The 23,701-nt window shown below is 36.7% G+C and overlaps 2 protein-coding genes across 2 annotated transcripts in view; one reads left to right on the forward strand and one right to left on the reverse strand.

The window, feature by feature from the left end:
• The window catches only part of LOC131685732 (microtubule-associated protein futsch), a 298,318-nt gene that overhangs the window by 67,113 nt on the left and 207,504 nt on the right, over positions 1 to 23,701 (reverse strand). The gene's annotated exons all lie outside the window — the stretch shown is intronic.
• On the forward strand, positions 17,434 to 18,411 carry LOC131685738 (uncharacterized). The gene has a single exon (XM_058969649.1). It carries the CDS (start codon positions 17,469 to 17,471, stop codon positions 18,069 to 18,071), a length of 603 nt encoding a protein of 200 aa, XP_058825632.1. The 5' UTR covers positions 17,434 to 17,468; the 3' UTR covers positions 18,072 to 18,411.

The raw sequence follows: 23,701 nt of genomic DNA on the forward strand, positions 1-23,701 counted from the left end.
TGGGTTGCATGCACTCGACACATACGATGAGTCTAGAAGTACTGGCGGGCGTCCTGCTGAAAAATCGATTTTGGGACCTCTAATATCGATTGCTCATTTGATCTTGAACCCGTTAGTAATTACAAATTTCGAAAGTCTTGTCGAGCTCAATTCTCAAACCAGTTTTATGTCCTTGTACTTCGATTACATGGCACAAAATATCAATCCTTCTTAATACTATTCCAACCGTGTCAATCTCTTTCATGCTTCTGATTCAACTGTATTCTTCGACACATCCATGAAAGACGAGATTCATGGAATCCCGGATCACAGACGTCCGCAAGTGATCCCAAGCATCTTTCATAATAAATTTCGAGAAGTCGACTGCAACAACATGTTTTACAAAATCTCACCGCCTCATTCAAACTAAATGATTCTGCTTCAGTTTACGTCGCAGAACTTGCTGCTATTCAGTATACCCTAGGGATCATTGATAGTTTGCCCACCGATCATTACTTTATTGTCTCGGATAGCCTTAGCTAAAGCGAGGCTCTCCGTTCGATGAAATCTAGAAAGCACATTCCATGTTTTCTGGGGAAAATCTGGGAGCGCCTGCGTGCTTTGTCTGTAAGATCGTACAAGATTACCTTAGTTTGGGTTCCCTCGCATTGCTTCATTCCAGGTATTGAAAAAGCGGACTCTTTAGCTAAGGCGGGCGCTTTACAAGGTGACCTATATGAAAAACTAATTAATTTTTTAGTATTACTCATCAGAGAACCCTCGAAAGTTGGCAATCTTCATGGAGCAATGGTGAACTAGGAAGGTTGCTATATTCGATAGTCCCTAAGGTATCGACGAAGCCTTGGTTCAAGGGGGTGGATGTGGGTCGTGACTTCATGTGTGTGATGTCCCGACTCATGGCAAACCATTACACGCTGAATGGCGCATCGGGCTCGTGGATAGTGGTATCTGCGCTTGCGGTGACAGCTATCACGACATCGAGCACATTGTCTGGGCGTGCACTGAGTACAGTTCCGCCAGATCTCGGCTAATGGATACCCTGTGGGCCCGAGCAAGACCAATCAACGTCCCAGTTCGAGATGTACAGACAAGCCACGATCACCCCTATATGACCATCTTATACACCTTCCTAAAAACGTATCCCGAATGATGGAAACCATTAACAACATCCATAAAAAATCAATTTTGCACATGAAGAAGAGAAAGAAAACAAATTACCCTTCTTGGATTTGCTTGTAAAAAGAGAGGGAGGGTCCTTGACTTTCGAAATATATAGGAAACCTACGAATACCGAAAGGATTATACCAAGTACTTCAAACCATTCTTATCTGCATAAAATGGCCGCTTTTCATCACATGGCCCATAGAATGCTTATTTTACCATTAGGGGAAGAAGCAAAAATAAAAGAAACAGAATATATTTTCGTAATAGGCAAACTCAACGGGTATCCAGAACAAATCATCCAATCAACAGTTAATAAAAAATCTAGAATGCTTGATAAGCAAAATCTCGCAATATTAATTCCAACAACTGAAAATTTAAAAAGGGTAAAGGTAGATTTCAACAAAAATGCGGCTTATTCAATTAGAACAAAATTAAAAATATTTGGTATAGAATTAATTTTCAGTAGACGAAACTACTAACAACAATCAATACTAGGATCCACAAAGGATCCGATAGAAACACTGAGCAAATCGGGGGTATACAAAATATCATGTTCACATTGCGATAAAGTTTATATTGGACAAACCAAAAGAACATTAGAAATTCGGTTCAAGGAGCATATTGCAGAAATAGCAAAAGTTTCTAGAGAATCTGATAAAGATTTACCATTTCACTTCAAATCCAAGGTAGCGGAACACGCTTATTCAGAAAAATATAACCTAACTAGAGAAGATATTAAAGTTCAGCGTCAAATCAAAATTCAGCAATCCTTGGAAATTAGACGTAGCTGAAAGCCTAGAAAGATTTTTCAAGTTGGAAGCGACTCCTATTTTGCCTCCGCGTAAGCGAAAAACCCAATTTTGCTGCAAAGAGAACAAAGGCTCACTGTATTAATCCTTCACGATTTTCATGAACGCTTTCACCAGCAAAATCCCGAGACCGTGGTCAGTGAGATTCAACAGAATTTTTATGTACCCAAGATCAGAGTGCCATATTGTAACACCTGTAAAATTCGAAATGCACAACCAAAGCTTCCCTTCATGGCAGACCTCCCACCAGCAAGACTGGAAACATTTCGGCGCCCTTTCTCTTACGTAGGCGTGGACTATTTCGGCCCCTTCACAGTGTCTATAGGACGAAGAACAAAAAAAAACGTTGGGGAGTATTGATATCTTGTTTAACACTGCGTGCGGTCCATCTTGAAATTGCTCACTCGTTGACAACTACCTCCTGTATACTAGCACTGCGTAACTTTATGGCGCGACGAGGTGTACCCACTATGATATACAGCGACCAGGGAACCAATTTTAAGGGAGCTGATAAGAAGTTGAAAATCGCCAGCCAGAAAGTAGACCATGACCGCATCATGAGAGAGTTCACCAGCACCAGTACGCGCAGATCATTCATTCCACCATTCTCTCCGCATATTGGCGGATGCTGGGAGCGGCTGGTACAATCAGTAAAAAAGAACCTTAAACAAGCCGTGGCATCGGAAACCCTCACCGACGGAGTACTGCGAAATGCCCTAACCGAGATTGAGAATATCATCAATAGTCGTCCATTGACACATGTACCAGCACTAGAGGACGGAATGGTTCATCAAATGGATGCAAGCCGCTTACCAAGATCGACGATAGCGTACGCAAGTATGCGCCAATGAGTTCTCGAAGCATTGGATTAGGGCATATCTTCCTGAGATTGCCCGGAGATCTAGGTGGTTCTCTAAAACTAAACCTATTCCGGTTGGGGACGTGGTCATTATTGTCGATCCCGACTTACCAAGAAATTGTTGGCCTAAGGGGAGAGGGATTTAGGTGAAGCTCGCAGCCTACTACTAAGTAAGATCCGCCACAGTTCAGACTGTAAATGGAATATATGAGCATCCAGCGACAATAAGAAGATTTTCATCAAATCTACAATAAAGATTATTGCGAACACGGAAACCTGAACGGAGAATACCAATACTAACAATTAAGCGGATAAAAAGAAGTCGATTTTTTTATCCACTATACCAAGCGCCCCCCTTATAGAAAGAGATTCGTAATAAGCCTACGAAAATGGAAAACAAAAAAAAATGGTTTCCGTGAACTACGAATGATTCATCATATGTATGAAAAATCCGTATATTTTACGAAAGTATAAAACCTATTCGTAGCAGATTTACGAATACATTCTCTCAGTGTGCAAACAAAATCATGATAGGATTTTACATTTCTTATAAAAGAAATGAATAGAATTCGCTCAAACTATCGAGATTTTTTCCGAGACCCGGAGGGCCGAGTCTTATATACCAATCGACTCAGCTCGACGATTTGGGACAATGTCTGTGTGTGTCTGTGTGTGTATGTAACGGACAAACTCTCATTCGTGTTTTTTATATATCTTTGGACAGCCTATACGAATACCTTTCGAACGAGCTATAGATTGTTGAAATCGGACTATTATCAAAAGAGATATTTATCATTAAATATGGACGAAAGATTTTTATCATTTCTCATAGCCACAAGTAAGACCAAAAACATACATTCTATTTTTAACGCCAAAACGGCTAATTCTAGGTCAATAGTATCTTCGGAGAATTTAATAGATGCAATATGGCCTTTATTTTGGTTTTATTTTTTTGCTGATTACATCACCTACGAGTGAGATATTTTCATAAATTTTCTTGGAAGTGATTGTATTGAAATGATGTCTTCAGCTAATTTGTAGCTCTTACTTTTGCGAATAACTTTACTGAAGACATCAAATATCTGTTTTGAATACTTTAAAAGTTATAGCTTGTTGTTTGTGGATTACCCTTTGTCGCCTCTTTATTGTTCAATAAAATAGTAAAGCATTTAAATTAGCCAAATATTATTTCGATAAAACGAATTTCGTATTTCCTTTTCCTATCTACAATCGCTAGAAATAACCGCCAAACAATTCCAAGTTGTCTACATGGAACTTGATCACTTATCGATGCAAAAATTTTCATTTGCGCGAACCTGATGACTGCAAAGTTTCTAAGTTACAAACATCGGATCGATCTGAACCATAAGACCATAAACCATCTTGGAAAATGAAAAGCTATATAAATAACTCCAAGCAACGGCGTAGCCAAAAGAAGGCTTCAAGATTCAACCCCACCCTCTGCCCCCACCCAGAAAAATATTTGGATTGATGAGAATCATTCATTCATGCTGACTGACTTCATTCAATACTACAATAATAATTATCAAATCAGTACATTGATAACCTATCGTTTTAAACATCATGAGGACTTTTGAAACGTTATGGGGATGAAATCATGACTTGGTCTTGATCTAACAGTTGTCTAATCACATAAATATCAAATGCCTGCATGAAAACATTTGAATAGAAATTCCCAGAATTCTGAAATCAATCATAATCCTCAGATTTCTTATCATATTGAGCTCACTTTTGAATGGATGTACTGTAATGTGGATTAGGGTCTTTTTAATAGGAATCGAAGTTGGAAACACAGAAACATGAAACATAGAACTGCTCACCGAAATTGCACAGCATTCAACATTTGCTGGACATGCCTTTATTTTCAGAATGCGTAGAGTTGAGGCGAAAACGTAATATGATTAACCCTTAAATGCGCAATGTTGTTTTAAAACAACATTGCGAAAACCATCCCAAAATTATCATAGTAACGTATTAAAAATGCTGAACAATTTTCAGAAAATTTGAAAAAAAATGCTTTGCGCATTTAAGCGTTAATAACGAGGATAACATTTTCCGAAAGTAGAGTAAAACTTATGAAAAATGGCGTTTTCCGTTCGACTCTAGCAGGTCCTGATCAATTTTGATGAGCTTTTAATTTACAACAATGTATTACCAATTATAGGAATAGGTAAAATAAATGTTCGCAAACAATAATTTAAGGTCAAGATTGCATCATTTTGCAACCGCCAATTTTGGAGATTTAGTATCTTCGATGAATTTTACAAACGTTAAATAGCACATCATCTGATAAATTAACTTTGGCGCTATATCCTCCAAGAATTATTTATAGAGAATTTACTCTTCAAACAAATCTAGTTCGAGACTTCAGCAAAATTTTGGGGAGTGCTATTACAAACCTCTTTGTTGAAGACTTGAAGGCTCCGTTTGTTCAGGGTAACAACATATTTTAGGCTATTTGTACCTTTAAAATAAACAATTATGATTTTACTGTTTATGATCTTCTACTATTTATAAACAATAAATTTTACATTTTATCCAAAGCTTGAGTTTGTGAAGCTCGCAATAAAGTTGTTTAAGATAGAAAAATAGATTAAGGAGCACTTCTTAAATATCATTTTAAAATTCGATATACTCCCTACGCATAGCATTCATTCCTGCAAATAAAGTTATTTTAAATGATAGTCTCAACAAATTCGCTAAAGAAACGAACTCTGTTACTATTTTTTTTAAAAAATTCTCCATAATTTTAAAACTTCAAATATGACGGTTCCGAAATTATGCCATTTGGACATTAAGTTCGATTATCACCAAACCGAATTTCTAGTTATGCCGCTGACCCTAAGTAAGTAGAAACAAAGTTGTTCTTCACTCGTCCACAAGAAACTTCTTCGAATACTGCCAATCTATTATAATACAGTGAAGACCCCATTTGATTAGCCCCCGATTTAGTCTACTCCCGATTTTGTCAGTCTCATATGTAAATATGTTTGATGGGCTCTAGCAGATGACATTTTTTTAAATTTGCGCTAGAAGGCCCCTTTAAGAGAAATTTATATTATATAATCAGAAATAGCTATCAGACTAGGTCAAGGGAAGGGAAAAATATTGTAACAGCTTCAATTTATTATAAAGAAGGAAATAAATATGTTCCGATTTAGTCAATGTCAGCTTGAAACAAAATGAGGCTGAGAAAAAGGGTCTTTACTGTATTTATTATTCACTGTGTCCCACATTAATGGGTACATCCCATTTTTGAGGACATTTTTTCAATTGCATCGAACTACACCAATTTTTTGGTAGTTTTCAAGGGGTTATTTTATCGGCTTCTTCCAAAATTTTGGTGAACCTCATTCGTGCGATAGTTTATGTTATAAGGGCTTCCCAAATTAATTGGTATACTTGAGGGCTTATATGTTGCGGATTGAGAAAATACAGAAATTTTTAGCTTTTTTCCTACACAATATTACAAAGGTTTATTAAATAACTTTTCCTAATAAGGTTGTAAACATTAAAAAGTATCTGAGAATTATTAATAGCTTTAGTAAACGGAGTAGTGACCGTCGCTCCACAACGCAGTTTATTTTTTATGGCTAGCGGTGAGCACGATTTCACGAATTGCTGAACTGAAAATTATGGAATAGAAGTTCGTTTTTAGAATTCTTTACAGATCTAAACCGCTGAAAATCGCCCAAATGGCTCGGTCGATTTCGTTAGATTTTCAGAGCAGCGTGCACCCAGCGCACTTACACAAGGGACGGAAGGTTATCGAAAAGTTTCGTGGAAACGAAAATTCCAGTGATGATGATTTTCTTTAACGGGTTTCGAGAGATTTTTATTTGTTCTTTGGCATTAGGATAATAATTCAAATCAAAGATACTACTGGGAAGTCACTTTTATAAAAAGCCGATGTCGAAGTAAAGTTTGAACCATGCACGCATGCACTTCAGAGGTAGTGTGTAATATCAAGAGCTGCAATTTCAGTTCTTAGTTCTCTGCATTTGTTATTAAAAACATCGCGAAGTTCTAAATATTCTCAATCGATATAATATCCGAAGAGAGTGATAAGAGTTATAAGAAATGTCTCATCACACTGTTAGGTGGATTAAAAACGTTTTTAATAAAAGGTTTGACCGATTTACACATATTCTTGTTTGACCAATTTTTGATCGTAACACCCTTTTAGTGATACATGGTACTCATTAATTGATTCACTAGTTGCATGATCAAGAGCAATTCCTTCGAGATGCCACATTTTGTCACAAAGATGCAGATGCCAAATTTTGTCACGAACGGGGCATATGATCCGAGGAAATCTCAGTTCTCGTTCCATTTACACTTGCAGTAACAAGAATTGGGAAGAGACATGCCGGTGTAGATATCTGCTGATGAATTACGATACTAAGAGACTATAGTTAACTTCGAAATGATTAGCAGCTCTGATCAGGGTTTTATACTACTAGTGTAGTGTTGTTCATTTTGAAGTCTTCGCATACATTGCGTAGATTTGCCTATCCCAAATGAAAACCATCCTGCAAGTCTACAATAAAAAGTTATGACTATTTTTAACTTTTGTATATTATGCCAATCGTATGTATGCTGAAGTACTTATGTTCAACGTCACTAGTATAAGCCTTGATTCGATTTTTCTGGCAAAACAGAAGAATCCCTTGCAGCAGAATTATCTATATCTACTATCTCTTCCAGTTCAAATAAGTTTGTCTATTCAATGTTTTAAGTATTTAATCGTACTTGATTTATGAGATGAATAAATGATCCTCCATCTTGATTTAATTGAACCGAATATTTTTTATTATGCTCCATAAATGTGAAATTAAGTTTAATCATCAAACCAGTCCCTAAGAGATCACTAGAACGCTCTCAACCCAAAACCCATAATTTTATCCCACCCGCATCATTTTAGCAATTAGCCTGAATGTGGCTGTTAAAGCGGTGGAAAAATCATCAGACCACCCACCTTTCCATATCTCAGTGAGCTGTTATTAAAAGGAGTCTGACTTTTTCGGTCCGAGGATGATAGGTACTTTACGACGATCCACCTTGTCTGCGACGCTCAGCAGAAGATACCGTACCAAAACCACTTTTCGTGCGGTTCTGTTTATGACGAAACAAGAGAGCCTCGGAAAAGTGATTTATTTTCGACTTGACCTTTCGGCACCGAATATAAAAATAAACGAAGCAGTCCGGTACTTACATAAACTGTGTTTCACGTGTTTGCGGTTAGTCCTCGGGGTTTTTTATGTGTTCTCCCCACTCGATAAAGCCAGGTTTTGCGCCTGTGGTCGATTAATTTGTGGATGAAATATTACCGAATATTGCTAGCAATCGTGCGTAGAAAACTGAAACACGCACAACAGCTTTATCATAAGATATGCAAATAATTACAGTAAGCCATGACTTGACTGCTACTATTTTGCTTCATTTAACGGACACAGACAAGCAAACATCGCAGTAGGAGGAGAAAAACTCCAATTTAGTTACAAATTTCTAGGTACAGTAACCTTGATCCATTAAACACTTCTACTACTGAAGAATCGATTAGTAAATCTGCTAAATGTATGTGAGCATGAAAATCAGCAACAGAAATAGACAATACTCAGTAATTAGCGTGCTGCAGAATCGAATGCAAGAGACAATTCCATTTGCTCGTGCTCTATACGGTAATCACCACTAATGAGTGTTGCAATTATTTCTGTTTTTGAGTGCACATGCGGAATCAGTATTTTCCCTCCCCGCCCCCGTGTCCGCATACCTCTAGGCAGCAAAAGGCTTATCGGTTTCAGCGTATAGAGATACAAACTGCATACAGTTTCAAGTGGTAAAACATACACACCGCGGGGCTCCTCAGCAATCAGATTGCGTTGGCCGGGATGTGGAACTGGGGGAGAAGTGGCAGGTGAGTGGTATGAAAATTACAATCCTGCAGACTGCAGACATTTCACCTGAAGGGTCGGCAATTTGTAGGGAAATGGAATATGTATTTTTTGTATCTTTCGATTCAGAACCGTAGGTACTCGTGCATATGCGAAATCAGAATATGTGTAGGTATGTCAGCTGGAAAATGCAACCTTTTCCACACGATATAGAGTACTTTACGTAGAGAAATCATTGCTTGTGTCAATCAAGACCGCGAAGATCTTTCCTGCTGTACATCGTAATCATCACCGCATCATCATCATCATCAGCGATGCCATCGGTAATGGAGGCAGCAAAGATCAATATTATCGATGATGACTTGCGCTATAACTCCAGCTCAGACATGGTGTTGGTATTAGGAAAATTGTACGGGAAAGCCCACATCCTGCTACTAATTTTAGCTCAGGTGTTATTGATTATTCGGCCTTTCGGTTTGTTCGTGTTCTCTTCGTGACAATGGTTGCGTTGAGTGGAAGTATAATAGATGGTAAATGATTGATTACATGGATTGATTGGGATCTTCGAGGGAGCGGAGATGATGAACTCAGCAATTCCGTTTATACTGAATATCATAATTTTTTCGGCTAGTTGGTTTCTAATGCCTAAACAAAATGCAATGCACTGTACGGTAAATGTTAACTGATTCGTCTCAGATCTTCATTTCATCCCATTTTCTCGAGTTTTTGATGTGCTCAAATACGAGTATTTCATTGTTTTCAGAGCTTTTGTGTTATTAGAATTGGTAACAACGAAGTAAAGCTGCTGAAACCAATTTAAACGCATTCCATCGATTGTAGGCCGAGTAATTAATGAATTCATGAGGTAGCCTTCTTAACAGGGTGAAAATCTATCCAGTTCAAAATTGTGTCATAGAATCTTCTACCAATCTGAAAAGTTAATGTCCAAGCTAATTATATGTGCGATGTAATTGTAGAAGATGCTAACTTCTACCTTGAAACTGTCCACATAATAAAAAAAACGAATGCGTTGGTTGGTGAGGGAATTTATATTTCCTCTGCACTCAAGCATTCGATTCTGCATGAAATTTCAGTCAGTTGGGCAGTTAAAAAATGAAGAAGGCGGTGAATCAGAATGTTGGTTTCGATACTGATTTTAGTATAGAACAGAGTTGTTCACGGAAACAAAGTTAATGTAATATCCTACTTGGATAAGAAAATATTTGTAGTCCTACGAAAATTCACAAAATTTTCGTTTAATAAGAAAATTATAACTAATTAATTTTCAAACTCTGCTTTCCCCTCAAGATGGAGGGATATCCCTTCGAAACGTTGCACTATGAGAAGGTATGTGACCAAAAATCGAAAACCATATCAACACCACTTTAATTCAATTCTATACTGAGTGTTTATATATACTCCGATAAAGAAAATCTCTATGAACCTCACAAAAATGTGCGTTTCTTAAACTTTCGTATCTCTATTGAATTTTGAATGAAACACATGTTCAAATATGTCATTTAGAAACTAAGATTTTCTGAGTTTTGATGATATTATTGAAAATGCGTATTCATTATATTGGTTTGAACTGTTATTAAAAAAAACAGATCAAATTCCAAAAATGTCCACAAATTAGATCCGGTAATAAAGTCTTTTAAAGACTTCCTGCACTCTCGATGGGGGATGCAAGTATAATGATTTTTCTAACTTATAACGGAGGTTTCAGTTGCCCATATACGTTCTCTGCTGAGAACGCTTCACTTGAAGTTTCAATGTCAGTTTGCAATTAGTAGTCTTTTTCTTACTATTGGTTTGTATGGGACTCATTAATTCAAATTTCCGGAATAAAGACGTCGAACGAAAAAAATTGCATGGTATAAGAATGACTGGAATTAGGCTGAATTGTAATCGTCAGAATGCACAACTTTTCTGCTATCGACAACATAGAGGATAACATAGCCTAGACACTGCACACTCCCCTCTAATTACTTCAATGCAAATGAATACTTTGAAATGCTTACCACATGTGACCATATCTCAGTTTACTATTTCCAATAACGCGTTAAAAAACTAAAACTTAAAAATTTTATTCTGTTTAAAATTCTTTTATTAATTTTATGAATTTTATTCGTTTTTTAGTATATTCGTGTTGAATTTATGGCTGATTTGAATTATATGATCATTTTAATTTAATCATATATTTTATTCAGTATTCTCTTTATTCACTTTGTTAACCCATTCATGCCCATGTTGTTTGTGGACAACAACGTTTTTAAACAGCTAAATCTTTTGATTGAGGCAAGATTTGCTCACAAAAACAAGTAAGGCTAATAAATGTGACTATTGGCTTTCATTTGAGTATTAACAGTTATAAGGATCAGCTCTAGAACTGAAGTTATTGTAATTAGTCTGATTGAACTGCGATGGAGCAGTGCTGCCAGGGACCGTTTACGTTTACGATTCACAAAATTTCGTTATGTTGCAATATTAGTGAAAACTGATAAAACTTGTCAATTTTGACTATTTTTGGCTACGTTTTTCATGCAGTTGGACTATTGTTAATACTCTAGGAGAATTGTACTGAGCATTGGAAAGTAAAAATTGAGCAGCTTCTAGCACTGCAAGGAAAGCACCTACCTTTATGAAAAAAGGTTTTTCGAGTTTCTTGACCCCACCGTTTTCAAGGAAAAATAATTTTGAAACTCTACATGCACTAGAAAAAAGTTGGGCATGAAAGGGTTAATTTGTTTTCATTTTCTCTATTTTATTCTTTGAATTCATTCTGATCAGCTTATTCGTTTCGTGTATTTTATTATAATCAATTATTAAACTTATTTTGTTTACTGTTTTCATTTTAGCATTTTATTCATTTTTTCTAGCTCATACACTTTATTCATTTTTTTTCATTTTAATAAGCTAACTAACTTATTACAGCCATTCATTTAATCCATTTCATCTAAATCATTAATTTGACTAAAATGTATTCTATTAATTTTATAACTGTTTTAATGTCGCTTAATTTTTTATTTTATTCATTGAATTCATTTTATTCTGATTCTTTTTTCTTTTTACTCATTTTTCCAATTGTATTTATTTTGCTATTTCATTTCATTCATTTATTTAATTATTTTAATTTTATTTAAGTTATTTATTTTGTTTATCTTATTTCTTTTATTAACTTTATTTATATAATTCATTTCATTTATTCTTTTATTCTATTCGTTTTATTGACCTTAGCCATTTGGTCAAATTAGTTAGTTCGAAACAGTTTTTTTTGTTCTAGTAATTTTTACACTTTCTTAAATATTGTCTAACTTTACATTTAATGTGCTGCAGTTATTTGATTTATGCTATTAATTTGATTTATGTTAATCCTTTTACTCATTTTATAAATTTGACAACATATTTTTAATTTTATTAATTTTGTTTTATTGATGTTTAATAATTTATTCACTTTATTAGAGTTTTATTCGTGCAGGTCTCGAAAATGTGTTCATCCTACCTCTAGGTTGGTACCTACTTTGCATGAGTTCTGTAAACTAATTATTGATTAAAACAGGGATACGTGCTAGAAATTCTGACCTCACTGTTAGGTGGGTTTAGTCGGTTTTAAAAACTATGTATACAATTTGTTCTTTTTTTGAACAAGAACTTATTTGAATAAAAATTGAAACAAGGAGGAACACAATTAGGGCTTTTTATAAGGAAGGCAAAAGACATACACAAGAGGGATTGATTCCAACATCAGAGTAGCAGAAATGGTATCAAGGAAAGCGAAGAGAGGACGAACAACAATGACAGGCAAAACTTTTGAACTGTTTGTCAAACGAAAGATTACTGTAAGGAAATCATAAACCCGATCGCCGACTGGCCTCCTTGGATCCGGTCGGAGCTTTTTTAGGACCAAATTTCCAGATACCTGTTAGCATATCAACCAAAAGAGAAGAGATAACTAAATCTGGATATTTATGGTGTTTAGATACACGTATATGAGAGAAATATAGAGAAGAACGAGAATAGCCAACAAATCTCGGACTGAAACGAGGCTGAAGGGATTCGTTTAACGGAGATCTGGCGCTAGGGCACTAGACGCACGACCAGACAACATGATTAATGTCGCGATAACCGCCGCCTTAATCGCAGAGACCACTCTCTCCAATCGCAATAAATCGGAGATACTCATTCAACGTATAATGATTGGACATAACCGCCTTCTCATTACCCGGAATGGAGAATTGCGAAAGAACTCAAACTTAGGTAATCTGGTATGATCTTTCAGAAAAAGCACTTAATAACTCCCATGTTTTGCCTAGGAAATACAAGGTGTGCTTTCCATGCTCCATCAAACAGAGAGCCTCCTTGGAACAGTAACGATGTGGGCATGGTCGTTGATAAGTAAAACCTTCAGTTTTGTGTTGGGAGAATGTTTGCAGCACAGCGTCTTTCATGATCGCCCTCTCTACTACTGTCATAATAATTAGCATAGAAGCGACGTATAGCTATCATTATCTGAGGAACGTTACAGTAATATACGCACTACAATTCTTAGTGCGAGATAGAGATAAATTTGTATGATTAAAGAGCAATCATTACGCTTATATGCAGTATTATCATTTCACCTCAAAACGTCTATTCTTTAAATGCGGATCTACATGGAATGCTGTTGTCGCCGAAAAAGGATTCTTGATTCCGTGTATTCCCATCAAAGGTAGAATAGAATACAAAACGTAGGGCCTATCCACCAGATGAAACATTGTTTCTATCGTTAATCCGCCGACGAATCGGTGCCAATAACCGCGTTTTTAGCTTTCTCTAAGTTTTTCATTTGCATTTCTAACGTCGCGTATATTCGAAAAAGTTCAGGCGATTCAAACGTTCAAATAGTCCTTATAGGAACTTTTTGCGTACAATTCTGAGCACTCTCTACTTTCGACGGAGTGGTACACTGTCCACTGTTGTTCCCGCCAGGTACTCATTTCGTCTAACCTTTAATCGCAGTGTCGAGAATCAAACCAATCAAAACCTTGTACGCTTCCACTGGAGGAATTTCTTGGTGAATAATGCTGTAATTGTGGAAATCTACGTCGGAAGTTAACCAAATACACCATGTTAAACCTGGGAAAATCAGGGACTGAAATATAGGTACGCTTGGGTTTGTTTGATATTCTATGCGCAAATTTTTGCGAATTTCTAAGATTTCCAAGACCAGATACCACCTACTTCGGTTTTGAAAAAGCTCCCATTAAGGGACACTCTTAGGCATAGATTAGGAGAGGAAATGATTTTCCTCTTTTGAAAATGTATAGGCTTATTAGAAGATGTTCCCTTCATGGGATTGTCAGATTCTCGCAAGAACAAGAGAACATAGAAATTAGGCGTGGCAGGTGGGGTAGCAGAATTTCTTCGCGGATCGTTCCTTAAAAGAATGCATCAGTTTTGCCACGCATAATTTAGTCTGTCCAGTCTCTCTCTGACTGAAATTTCATGCAGAATTTTTCATGATTCCCACCGTGCCTTTTTTCGAACCCCGCTCAAAAGAACGTGTGGAAGATCCAGCGAAAGGCTCGAAAGGAGACTAATAGAAAATAAGTTGCTTCATTATACTCCTCGATTTTTGCTGATCGCAATTGTTTGCAAACCAGAATTTTTACTGACAGAAGCAAAGTGCTCTGGAAGGATTCAAACTCATACTTCCCAATTAAGACCCCTATTGGAGACTACACCATCAATCTCTACTTCCCGGCGGGTACGTAAACAAGATACTTCTTCGTAGAACGGCCTCGTGTTGTTTAGTTAGATCACGTGATATATCGATGATGTTAAATGGCTTACCTTCGGTCCGGAAGTAGATCATTCAGGGGCCGGTTGTATTAGATGAATATAATTTGTAATTTGTATCGAAAAGGAGACTTATCGGTATTATTTTTGTCATCGGAGAAATATCCAAATCAACCTCCATTTAACCTGCGAGGATGTCGGTCGTCGGAGATACCTTCCCATTAGTCAACACTATCATGCGGGCTTCAGTACTAGCGAGAAAAAGGTTTTATTAGAGGGAATGGAATGAATTAATGCAACGAAATTGTATGGAGCGATCTGTACTTTGCTGTGGAACACATTTTAGCTGAGCCGTCGGTCATACAGCCCGTTAACAAAGGGCGTTTCCAAATAGCCACCAGCTTTCTGACAATTTTTATTTTCACTTACACAAGTCATGTCTGAACTTTCTTCACTACGGGTAGAATTACTCCGAATCTTACTACCAACTCGGGTCTGTGTTGGAGCTGATACTGAGAGAAGACTGAAGGGATGATAGCTTTTGGGAGCGGAAGAATCCTTCCCAGGTTTTCTGATGGCTTATCTTGGCTGAGTTCCAAAACAAAAAGAAGTAGCTAAGTAGAGTTGTTTATTTTTTTGTGTCTAACTAGTGCTAATTTGGATACTAGTTTAGATATATCATCTAACCGGACACCCAGTTGGTGCAAGTTACTGACGAAATAATTTCGAAACAAAAAAATCAAACTTAATCCGACCGAAGCCAAACACTAAGTTTTAACTACTGGATTTGCTGAGGCTATGAACAGCAAACCGGTCGGCATTCTACCCCGAAAAACAATTGTGAAACCGAAATCCTCGGGAAACACAAATATTCAGTCTTATTCTGTATTACGGTGGCTTTTTTTGAGAATGCAAATCACACTCGTTCAAAGACACAAAATAAGGCTGATTAACAAAACAACATGCCCAATAATATATGGGCGACGAAAGCCAGCGTGCCTTTTTTTTATCTCGCTTCAATATGCTTTTTATGCGTTCGACTAGCAAAAGTTGATTGAAAGCCAAAGTTAACATATGCCTCTTTATAATAGGCCACAAAAATTCGGATTGTCTTTTTCTTACCGCACCATCCAACCGTGCATCAACATGCTTCTCATTCGACTAACGAACGATGAATGGAGCACAAAAATACATGCAGACGTTATATTACTTTACCACATTCGCTTAGATATCTTAGCTGCTCCACATTGACGATTCTGCATAAAATACATGGGGAAATTTCATTGCGAAATTTCCATTAAGTAGAATAATAGTTCTTACTGTAAAAAATATCCCTCCTGTTTCTTCAGAAATTTTACAACGGGGCCCTTTTTTAAAAAGATAAGTCGTAATTTTGGAGCTGTTTCTCAAGTATTGCGTAACATTCGTACTGTGATGCTTGGATCGTTTGGTCGTCTGTCTCGTATAACGTATGAAGCAATAATAAGGGTTGTTTGCGCATATGTTGTGTGTTTGTTCCCTGTTGAAGGTGTACCCATGCTAAGTGAATCTGTATCTGTTTTGGTGTGTCGTAACTGTCCCAACCCGCGTAGTGTATTGAGTGAACAGAGTTTTTTTTTGCTTTGAGACTTTCCACTGAATTTTCTTCCGTATTTCAATCTCTCTGGTAATTTCTATTTTCTTTATTAGTTTAACTGTTTAACATTTGAGTAATACCCATCCAGATGGCAAAAATTTGATACCCAGTTATCTTCCGTAGTCAATCGTATTCTTAGAAGTCAATTGAGGGATTATAAATTGTTCTACTTTAGGTCCGAAAGAAGTCTACCTACGACTTCTATCGGAACTAAGATAGAACAATCTATAATTTTTTGAAGTTGTCACGATATCTGACAGAGTACTATTCGACCGTGACCTATATTTCAAAGATCCGCCCGGACAAGCTTATGTTGATTATCATTGAAACATTCCGAGGCAGTGGAGTGCACTGGTGTTGAATTTTCGAATAAAAGTCGGAACTAAGCACGAATTAAATAGAAGTGGGAATTAAACATCAGTGCAATTCTCTGCCGGAAGATTTTCAATGAACAACGTTAGTAGAGTTTTAATGTCCTTTAGAATACAGGCAAATGTCTACGTACCGTCTCTTGATGTCGAGATCGACGGTACGGATAACGATGAGCGTTTGACTTGCGCATTATTAAGTTGGCTGGTTCTTTACTACAGTCAGTTTTTAAGTCAAGAGGCATCATCTCTCCTCATGCCTCGCGCAGTTACAAAAACTGATAAAATTCTCTGACATCGGGGATTCGATATTACCAGCTTTGAACATTTCAGATAGTTCTCGATTAAACGTTTTATTAATTCGAGAAGGAAGGTGATTAGAGGTGAAGTTCTTCATTTTAATATCCTGTTGCAAGACTACAAGTGAGAGTTTTTTTCAAAATACCCCTCGTTCAATATCCTCTTTGATGTAAAACTTTAAGTACATGAATAAAACTATCAATTGTACATTGGATCAACCCAGTTTTCACAATTATAAGAGCAAATGTTCAAGAATCAGAACTTTCCGAAAAACAGATCTTGACAAGAATTTTAGGTAAGATCTCCGGAAAGCAGCTGACTGCCGACATCTACTCTCATTTGAGCCACGTACTGAGACATAGTAAATGCATAATGCTTTATTCTACGATTGAGTCAGTGCGATGAAAATTGTTATCTGGCTGATAGTGTGTTAGTTTCCAATCTACTTATCTATGATAGTTTCTCGAGATACGCGCGAAACAGTCATGACTCTCAACAGAAAATATTTGCCAGTGATTCAAAGCAAATGCTACTGAGAAATAGCGATCCAATAGTTTATCACATTTCTACTATCTCTCTATATCTTTACAAGTCAAACCTTGAACCGGTTAGTTCGATAGATTTCATTTAAGCGAGAAGATGATTTTACTCCTCAGGTTGATTTTGTTCCTCCTGGCCATCAGTGTTCCGTTGGTTCTTGGTAGACCGGACCCAACGCTGGCGAGAGCTGAAACAACCGAACCAATCCAGTGCACATTCTGCGCAAGCCGCTTTAGTTGGGACAATTGCACCGGGGAAGGCGTACAAGCCAACTGTGGGGACGAAGTTGTAAATGCAACGCATCACTATCTAGCTCAGTACAACCCTGGCTTGGAAGATTCAGAGAAGGGGGATTTCCAGTGTTTCCGCTTGAAAATCGAACTGTTCCTTTCTTGCAATGTTGTCTACATGAGCGGGTGTACGTACAAGCAGGCCAATTTTTGCGATGGTTGGACCAATAACGGATCGAGTTTGGCCGAATGTTCAATTGGTTCAACTGATGAACAGCAGACATCAAGTACCTCCGGTGCGACGGTTCTGACATCTCCTTGTGCAGAGTACCTACCAACTTCCGCAGCTTTGCAGAATTCCACTGTCACAACAGAGTCACCAGTGACAACGGAAGCCGGTCGGAGCGGTGCAGGCAGAGTAGGCCAATTTTTAGTTGTTGGAATTGTGTTGCTGTTGTTGCTGTTGTTATGAGTGATTTTCAATTTGAAATGGGTTGATACACCAACGTTAAATCTCTAGGTGAACCAGACTACGTGATATCCCAAATAATGTGATAGGATTTGATAGTTATTTTTAGAATAGACAAGAACAAAATATAATGAAATGTTGTGATTTTTGTTAAAAACGTTTTTAAAAATCTATTTTAGTGTCTGGAACCAAAGAGAGGAAAAGAAATGAAAACTTTTTTGAAGTGGTCACGGTGATTTTCAAAGATCAATACACAATGTCCTTCTAAATTTAGTTTAGTTTCATAGCCCATCAAACGTTTTTGAATAAACTGCAAAGGCACCACGCCCTTTAGACCTTGGAATGTAGCACATTATTTAAATTTATGAAATCCCATTGATTTTTTTTACAGGTTCAAATTAAATTTTCTTTCGATTGATAAAAAAATAAAATACGGTGAAGCTTATTTTCAAAAATATTTATTTTATTTACGAAAATCAATTTTGATGTTTGTCCTCGAGTACCTCTCCTTAATACCTAAAAAGGTTAGAAAAAAATACATTCTCAATATTATGCTTTTAAATTCATTGTGACTAATTTAAATTTAAATTTTAAAAAACGGATATCCTTCGAATATAAACATTTTTTCGATCATAAAAGTATTAACATCGACCGGTTGCGATAATTCAGCTCCTTCGACAATTTGTGTAGTGAATATTCCTGTCACGCGGCACATCAAATTACATTAACTTGGTTTTCAATAAACTATTCTAGCAAATTTGAAGTCTTCTGAGCATACGATTATTCTGGAATTGTAAACTGCCCCGTGTGATCCGAAGACTTTGCATCTGATTACATTGTTCATATACCTGTCACTTGACAGGTATATTCAGGTCCAAACATTTCATAAACATGAGTTGCCCATTATGAATTCCCTACGTCTTCCAGCTGGTTTCAAAATTAATTCAGAGCACTTATATATGAAGAGCTCAGTGCAAGAATGGCCCAACTGCAAAAAACTTGTTCTGAGATATAACGGAAAATGAAAATTACAGAATTTGTTTTTACGTTTTATTTTCTACTACCGTAAACCGGGGTGACATTGATCATTTTCCGGAGTAATCATTACATATTTCTAGACGCAACTTTTTTCCAAGTTTAATATTTTTGAACCATGTACTGATGTATGGAGAATAAGATTGGATGGTTTTACCTAAAATTGTCCGCTTACAGCTATTTTTACAAAAATGATTTCAAGTTGAAGTCCGTTTTCGTATTCCGGGGTGACTTTGATAACCTGCATGATCACCACATTAAGTTATCATTGTCAATGTTTCTCATTGAAATGCTTGTTTAAACTGATTCTGGAAAGATATTCATTGTTAAATAGATGTTAATTGGTATTATACAACGTATTTCAATGTACTGTAAAATTCGAGTAACCAAAATTCCTATAATTCGTGTCCAACTAGAATAAAAGATTCTGAAAACCTTTAAAACTGCTAAAATTGTTTTATTTCAGCGCTTTATCGATGTACAAAAAGTTTCATCCATTCTAACACGTTGGAATATTGAACAATAAAAAAAATGTTGCGAATTTTAGCTTAAAATAATTTAAAATAATTGCCCATTAGTTTTACAAAAAATGTATTTAAAATAAACAAACTCTTAAAACTAAAGTTTGTACATCCCAATCTAAAGGAAAATAAAAACTCGCTTGTAGTTTATTACTTTTGCTCAAATCTGAGATTTATTTGTTTTATGAAAAATAGACACTTTACGAAGCTTCGTAAAAATAAGGTAAAGTCAAATTTCGGTTTTTTGTAGTTTTTGTACCCAAAAACCGAACAATATACTCAAAAAGTATAACAAATCAGTATTTTATAAGTTTAGAGTAAAAATCAGTTCAAATTAAAATGATTCGGTAGATTATTCTGGTTTAATAAGCGATCTAGGAAAAAAGTTTCGAGTGATCAAAGTCACTACGGTTTACGGTATTAATTTTTCTCTGCATTTCCTTTTCATAAGGTTAAATAGGATTAGGCCAGGATAGTTAGCGTTGGCACCCTCTGCGGTCACAGGTGGAACTAAAATTTTCTAACCAAAACATAACTCGTATTATTTACTATAATTCTTATGAACATAGTATTGAGCTAATCCTAACGATTATTTCACAAAAATGATTGGTTCGTGCGTATCGAGTACTGATGCACAACCATGCGCTGTTAGGCCCCATGCAAAACTGACTCAGATATCTTTTCGCTAAAAGTTTAATAACTACTTTTAACAAAGCCGGATTGATTAGCAGTCTTCGACAAAGTTGTAGACAAATAAATTATCTTTCTTATTTTCAGTTACAGTGATAATAGGATGCATGTTGTGCCACCTAACGGCGAAAATGCGAGCTAGTGGGCTGTCTCCATGTAAATTGTCGAAAGGTCCCATACAAACTTCAGGAACGTTAGTCCGGTAGCTAGACTTGTCCGACTTGCTTCAAGTACTCCTGGTGGGACTGGGAATCGATTCAAGGGTGGGCCGATAGGTCATTTTTTTCCTGTCACTCTAGTGGCCACCCGCAAATCTAAGTAATGTGGAACTTATTTGAATATATGTTACATCATTCTGATATCAAAGGGTTACCAGTTTATATGGGAATTTGCTCTGTGACGGCCTTCTTCAACCCGTAATTCCGGAACCAGAAGTCCGATCAACTAAACATTCAATAGCGGCGTTATACTGTTCATATGAACCTAAATTTGTGCAAATCAATCCATCCATCTTTGAGAAAATTGCGTGACATTATTTGACACACACATACATACGCACTAGAGTGGGACATGGTTATATGAAAAAAATAAAATTTTGCTCCGAGTAACTTTTTGTGTCGCATTTAGCTCCCAGAGGAACTCTGCTAATTTTAAGCTCGATCGGTGAAACTATATTTTTGCGCCCGCTGTTTAAAGTTTACATGGGATTTCGTATGGGGAAATCATCTTTTGCAAAATAATTCTTCCAAGAGTCGCCCGTTACCTCCTAAAAATATACAGATGACTGATTTTTATAGGAAATTTATCAAGGAAACAAAGTCTAGAAGACTGCGAAACGATCTGATGCTCGTGGAAAAAGTTATTAAGCAAAAACCGATTGATGCCCTGAAGATTGATGAAACTTTCACTTTTCATAGCATCACTGCTGCTGGCGGTCAAATTATATACAAATTTTTTAACTTTATTTTTTATGTACAAAAAAGCTTCAATTTATCCATTAAAAATCTTGTGAAGTGGCCAAACAGTACAGATAATTATTTTAGACACATTAAGAGAAGATCAAAACGAAATTGCATATAATTGGACAACCAATAGCAGTGGTGCTAGAAAAAAAAAGAATATTTTATCAATCGTCAGAACATCAATCAGTTTCTACGTAATAACTTTTTTCTCAAGCGTCAGATCGTTTTGTGGTCTTCGAGACTTTGTTTCACTGTTATATTTCCCATAAAAGGCACATAACGATTTATTTTTAGGAAGCAATGGGAGACTCCTGGAGGAATTATTTTGTGAAAGTTAATTTTCCCATATAAAATCCCATATAAACTTTGAACGGTGGGCGCAAAAATATAGTTTCACTGATCGAGCTAAGAAATTACACAGTTGTTCTAGGACCTAAATGGAACCTAAAAAGTTGCTCAGAGCAGGAATCTAATTTTTGTCCCACCCTAATACGCACATAGCGCGATCTCGACGAAATGAATCGAGTGGTATATGACACTCGCCCTTCCGGGCCTCGGTTGGAAAATCGATTTTTGGAGTGATACCATAGCCTTTTTATATGAGAAAGGCGAAATCGGTGAAGTCCCAAAAAGTCGAATTGCACCAAAAATTCTTTTTGAGATAACATAAAATCTCGACGTGATACTCCTTTAACCCTTTCATGCCCAACCTTTTTTCTAGTGCATGTAGGGTTTCAAAACTGTTTTCCTTGAAAACGGTTGGGTCAAGAAACATGATAAGCCTATTTTCATAAAGATAGGTGCTTCCATGGCAGTGCTAGAAGCTGGTCAATTTTTACCTTCTAATGCTCAATATAATTCTCCTAGAAAAATTACAATAGTCCAATTACGTGGAAAACGTAGCCAACGACAGTCTTAATTGATAAGTTTTATCAGTTTTCAATAATATTGTACAATAACGAAGATATATGAAAAAATCATTTTCCGTCGTCAACTGTCCCTGGCAGCACTGCTCGATCGGAATCCAATCAGACTAATTGCAATAACTTCAGTTCTAGAGCTGATCCTTGTAACTGTTAATACTCAAATTAAAGGCAATAATCACATTAATGAGCCTTACTTGGTTTTGTGAGTTTATAGCTGTTTAAAAACGTTGTTGTCAACAAACAACATAGGCAGGTAAAGGTTAAAGACATTTGGAATCAAAAATACGAATTAGATTTCCGAAATTTCCGAATTAGATTTCCGGCTTATATGGAAATATGACTGGACGATTCAGTATATATTTCCGAAACCATACAACCGATCCGTACAAAATTTTATACCATTCTATAAGGATAAAATACCTTTTATTTGAGCCTAAGTTTGTAAAAAATCGGCCAAACCATCTTCCGGGAAACTGATGTGAGTTTGTTAATTTAAAAAAAATGATCACTTTTCCCGGGCACTTCCGGAACCGTCTATGGTGGTCAATGTGGTCAACGAGACTTCGGTTGGCCGTCAGTAACCGAGAACTACAAAGGCAAGTTGTTTTGCACTGATTTTGGCAAAATTTTTACCTCTTTGCATTCATCGCAACATCTGCTTTAATCGGAATTTTCTCTGTTACCGCATGTCACAACCCGTAACTCCGGAATATTTAATATCAATTTCCGGAGACGCAACACCTTTCATTTGAGACTAAGATTGATTAAATTAGTCTAGCCATATCCGAGAAATCGATATAACCGTTATTCTGAATTTGGATACTTCCGCGGGGGCTTCCGGAACCGTCGATGATGGTCAATATGCCCAAAGAGACCTTGAATGACTGTTATCAACCTAGAACTACAAGTCCAAGAAGTTGTGGTCACATTTTGGATAAATTTTCTCTTTTTTACATATATCACATAATTAATATCGGGATTTGCTGCGTGATCGCTTTCATCACCCTGAAATTCAAGTACCAGAGCTCGTACTTACACAAAATTCAGAATTACTCACTAAAATTACTGACGAGACGCCCACTAAGACACTGCTTGTCCAGTGGATATGAGAGCTTCCTTTTTAATTCATGATCGCACGAACACGGGTATTTAGAGGTTCACTCTTGAGACCGCGTTAGTGAATTTATAAGTGCTAAATAGTTCATTTAGTCATCGAGGTGCTATCCTGTTTGCGAGATCGTGGGTGTGATTGTACGTGGATGATCGCGTAGTACTCGAACGTTTGTATGTCGACGTTTTTGTCGCGTGTGGTAGTGTGTATGTATCTTCGCGTTTATACATTATTTTTACAAGTGTGTGACCATTCGCATGTTTGCGTGTTCTTCAATAACCGCGCGCAGATGTCTTGTCTACTTTTAATTTCTATTGGTATAACTGAAGACATGAGTTTGGGCTGCTAGGATCAAGGGTAGAGACTTCCGGACGTGACCGATTCATCA

This window comes from Topomyia yanbarensis, chromosome 2, assembly GCF_030247195.1.
Source record: "Topomyia yanbarensis strain Yona2022 chromosome 2, ASM3024719v1, whole genome shotgun sequence".
In the NCBI taxonomy this organism is placed as follows: domain Eukaryota; kingdom Metazoa; phylum Arthropoda; class Insecta; order Diptera; family Culicidae; genus Topomyia; species Topomyia yanbarensis.

Excerpts from the sequence above, each read along its gene's own strand:
- LOC131685738 (XM_058969649.1), top strand. The coding sequence starts at position 17,469 with ATGATTTTACTCCTCAGGTTGATTTTGTTCCTCCTGGCCATCAGTGTT.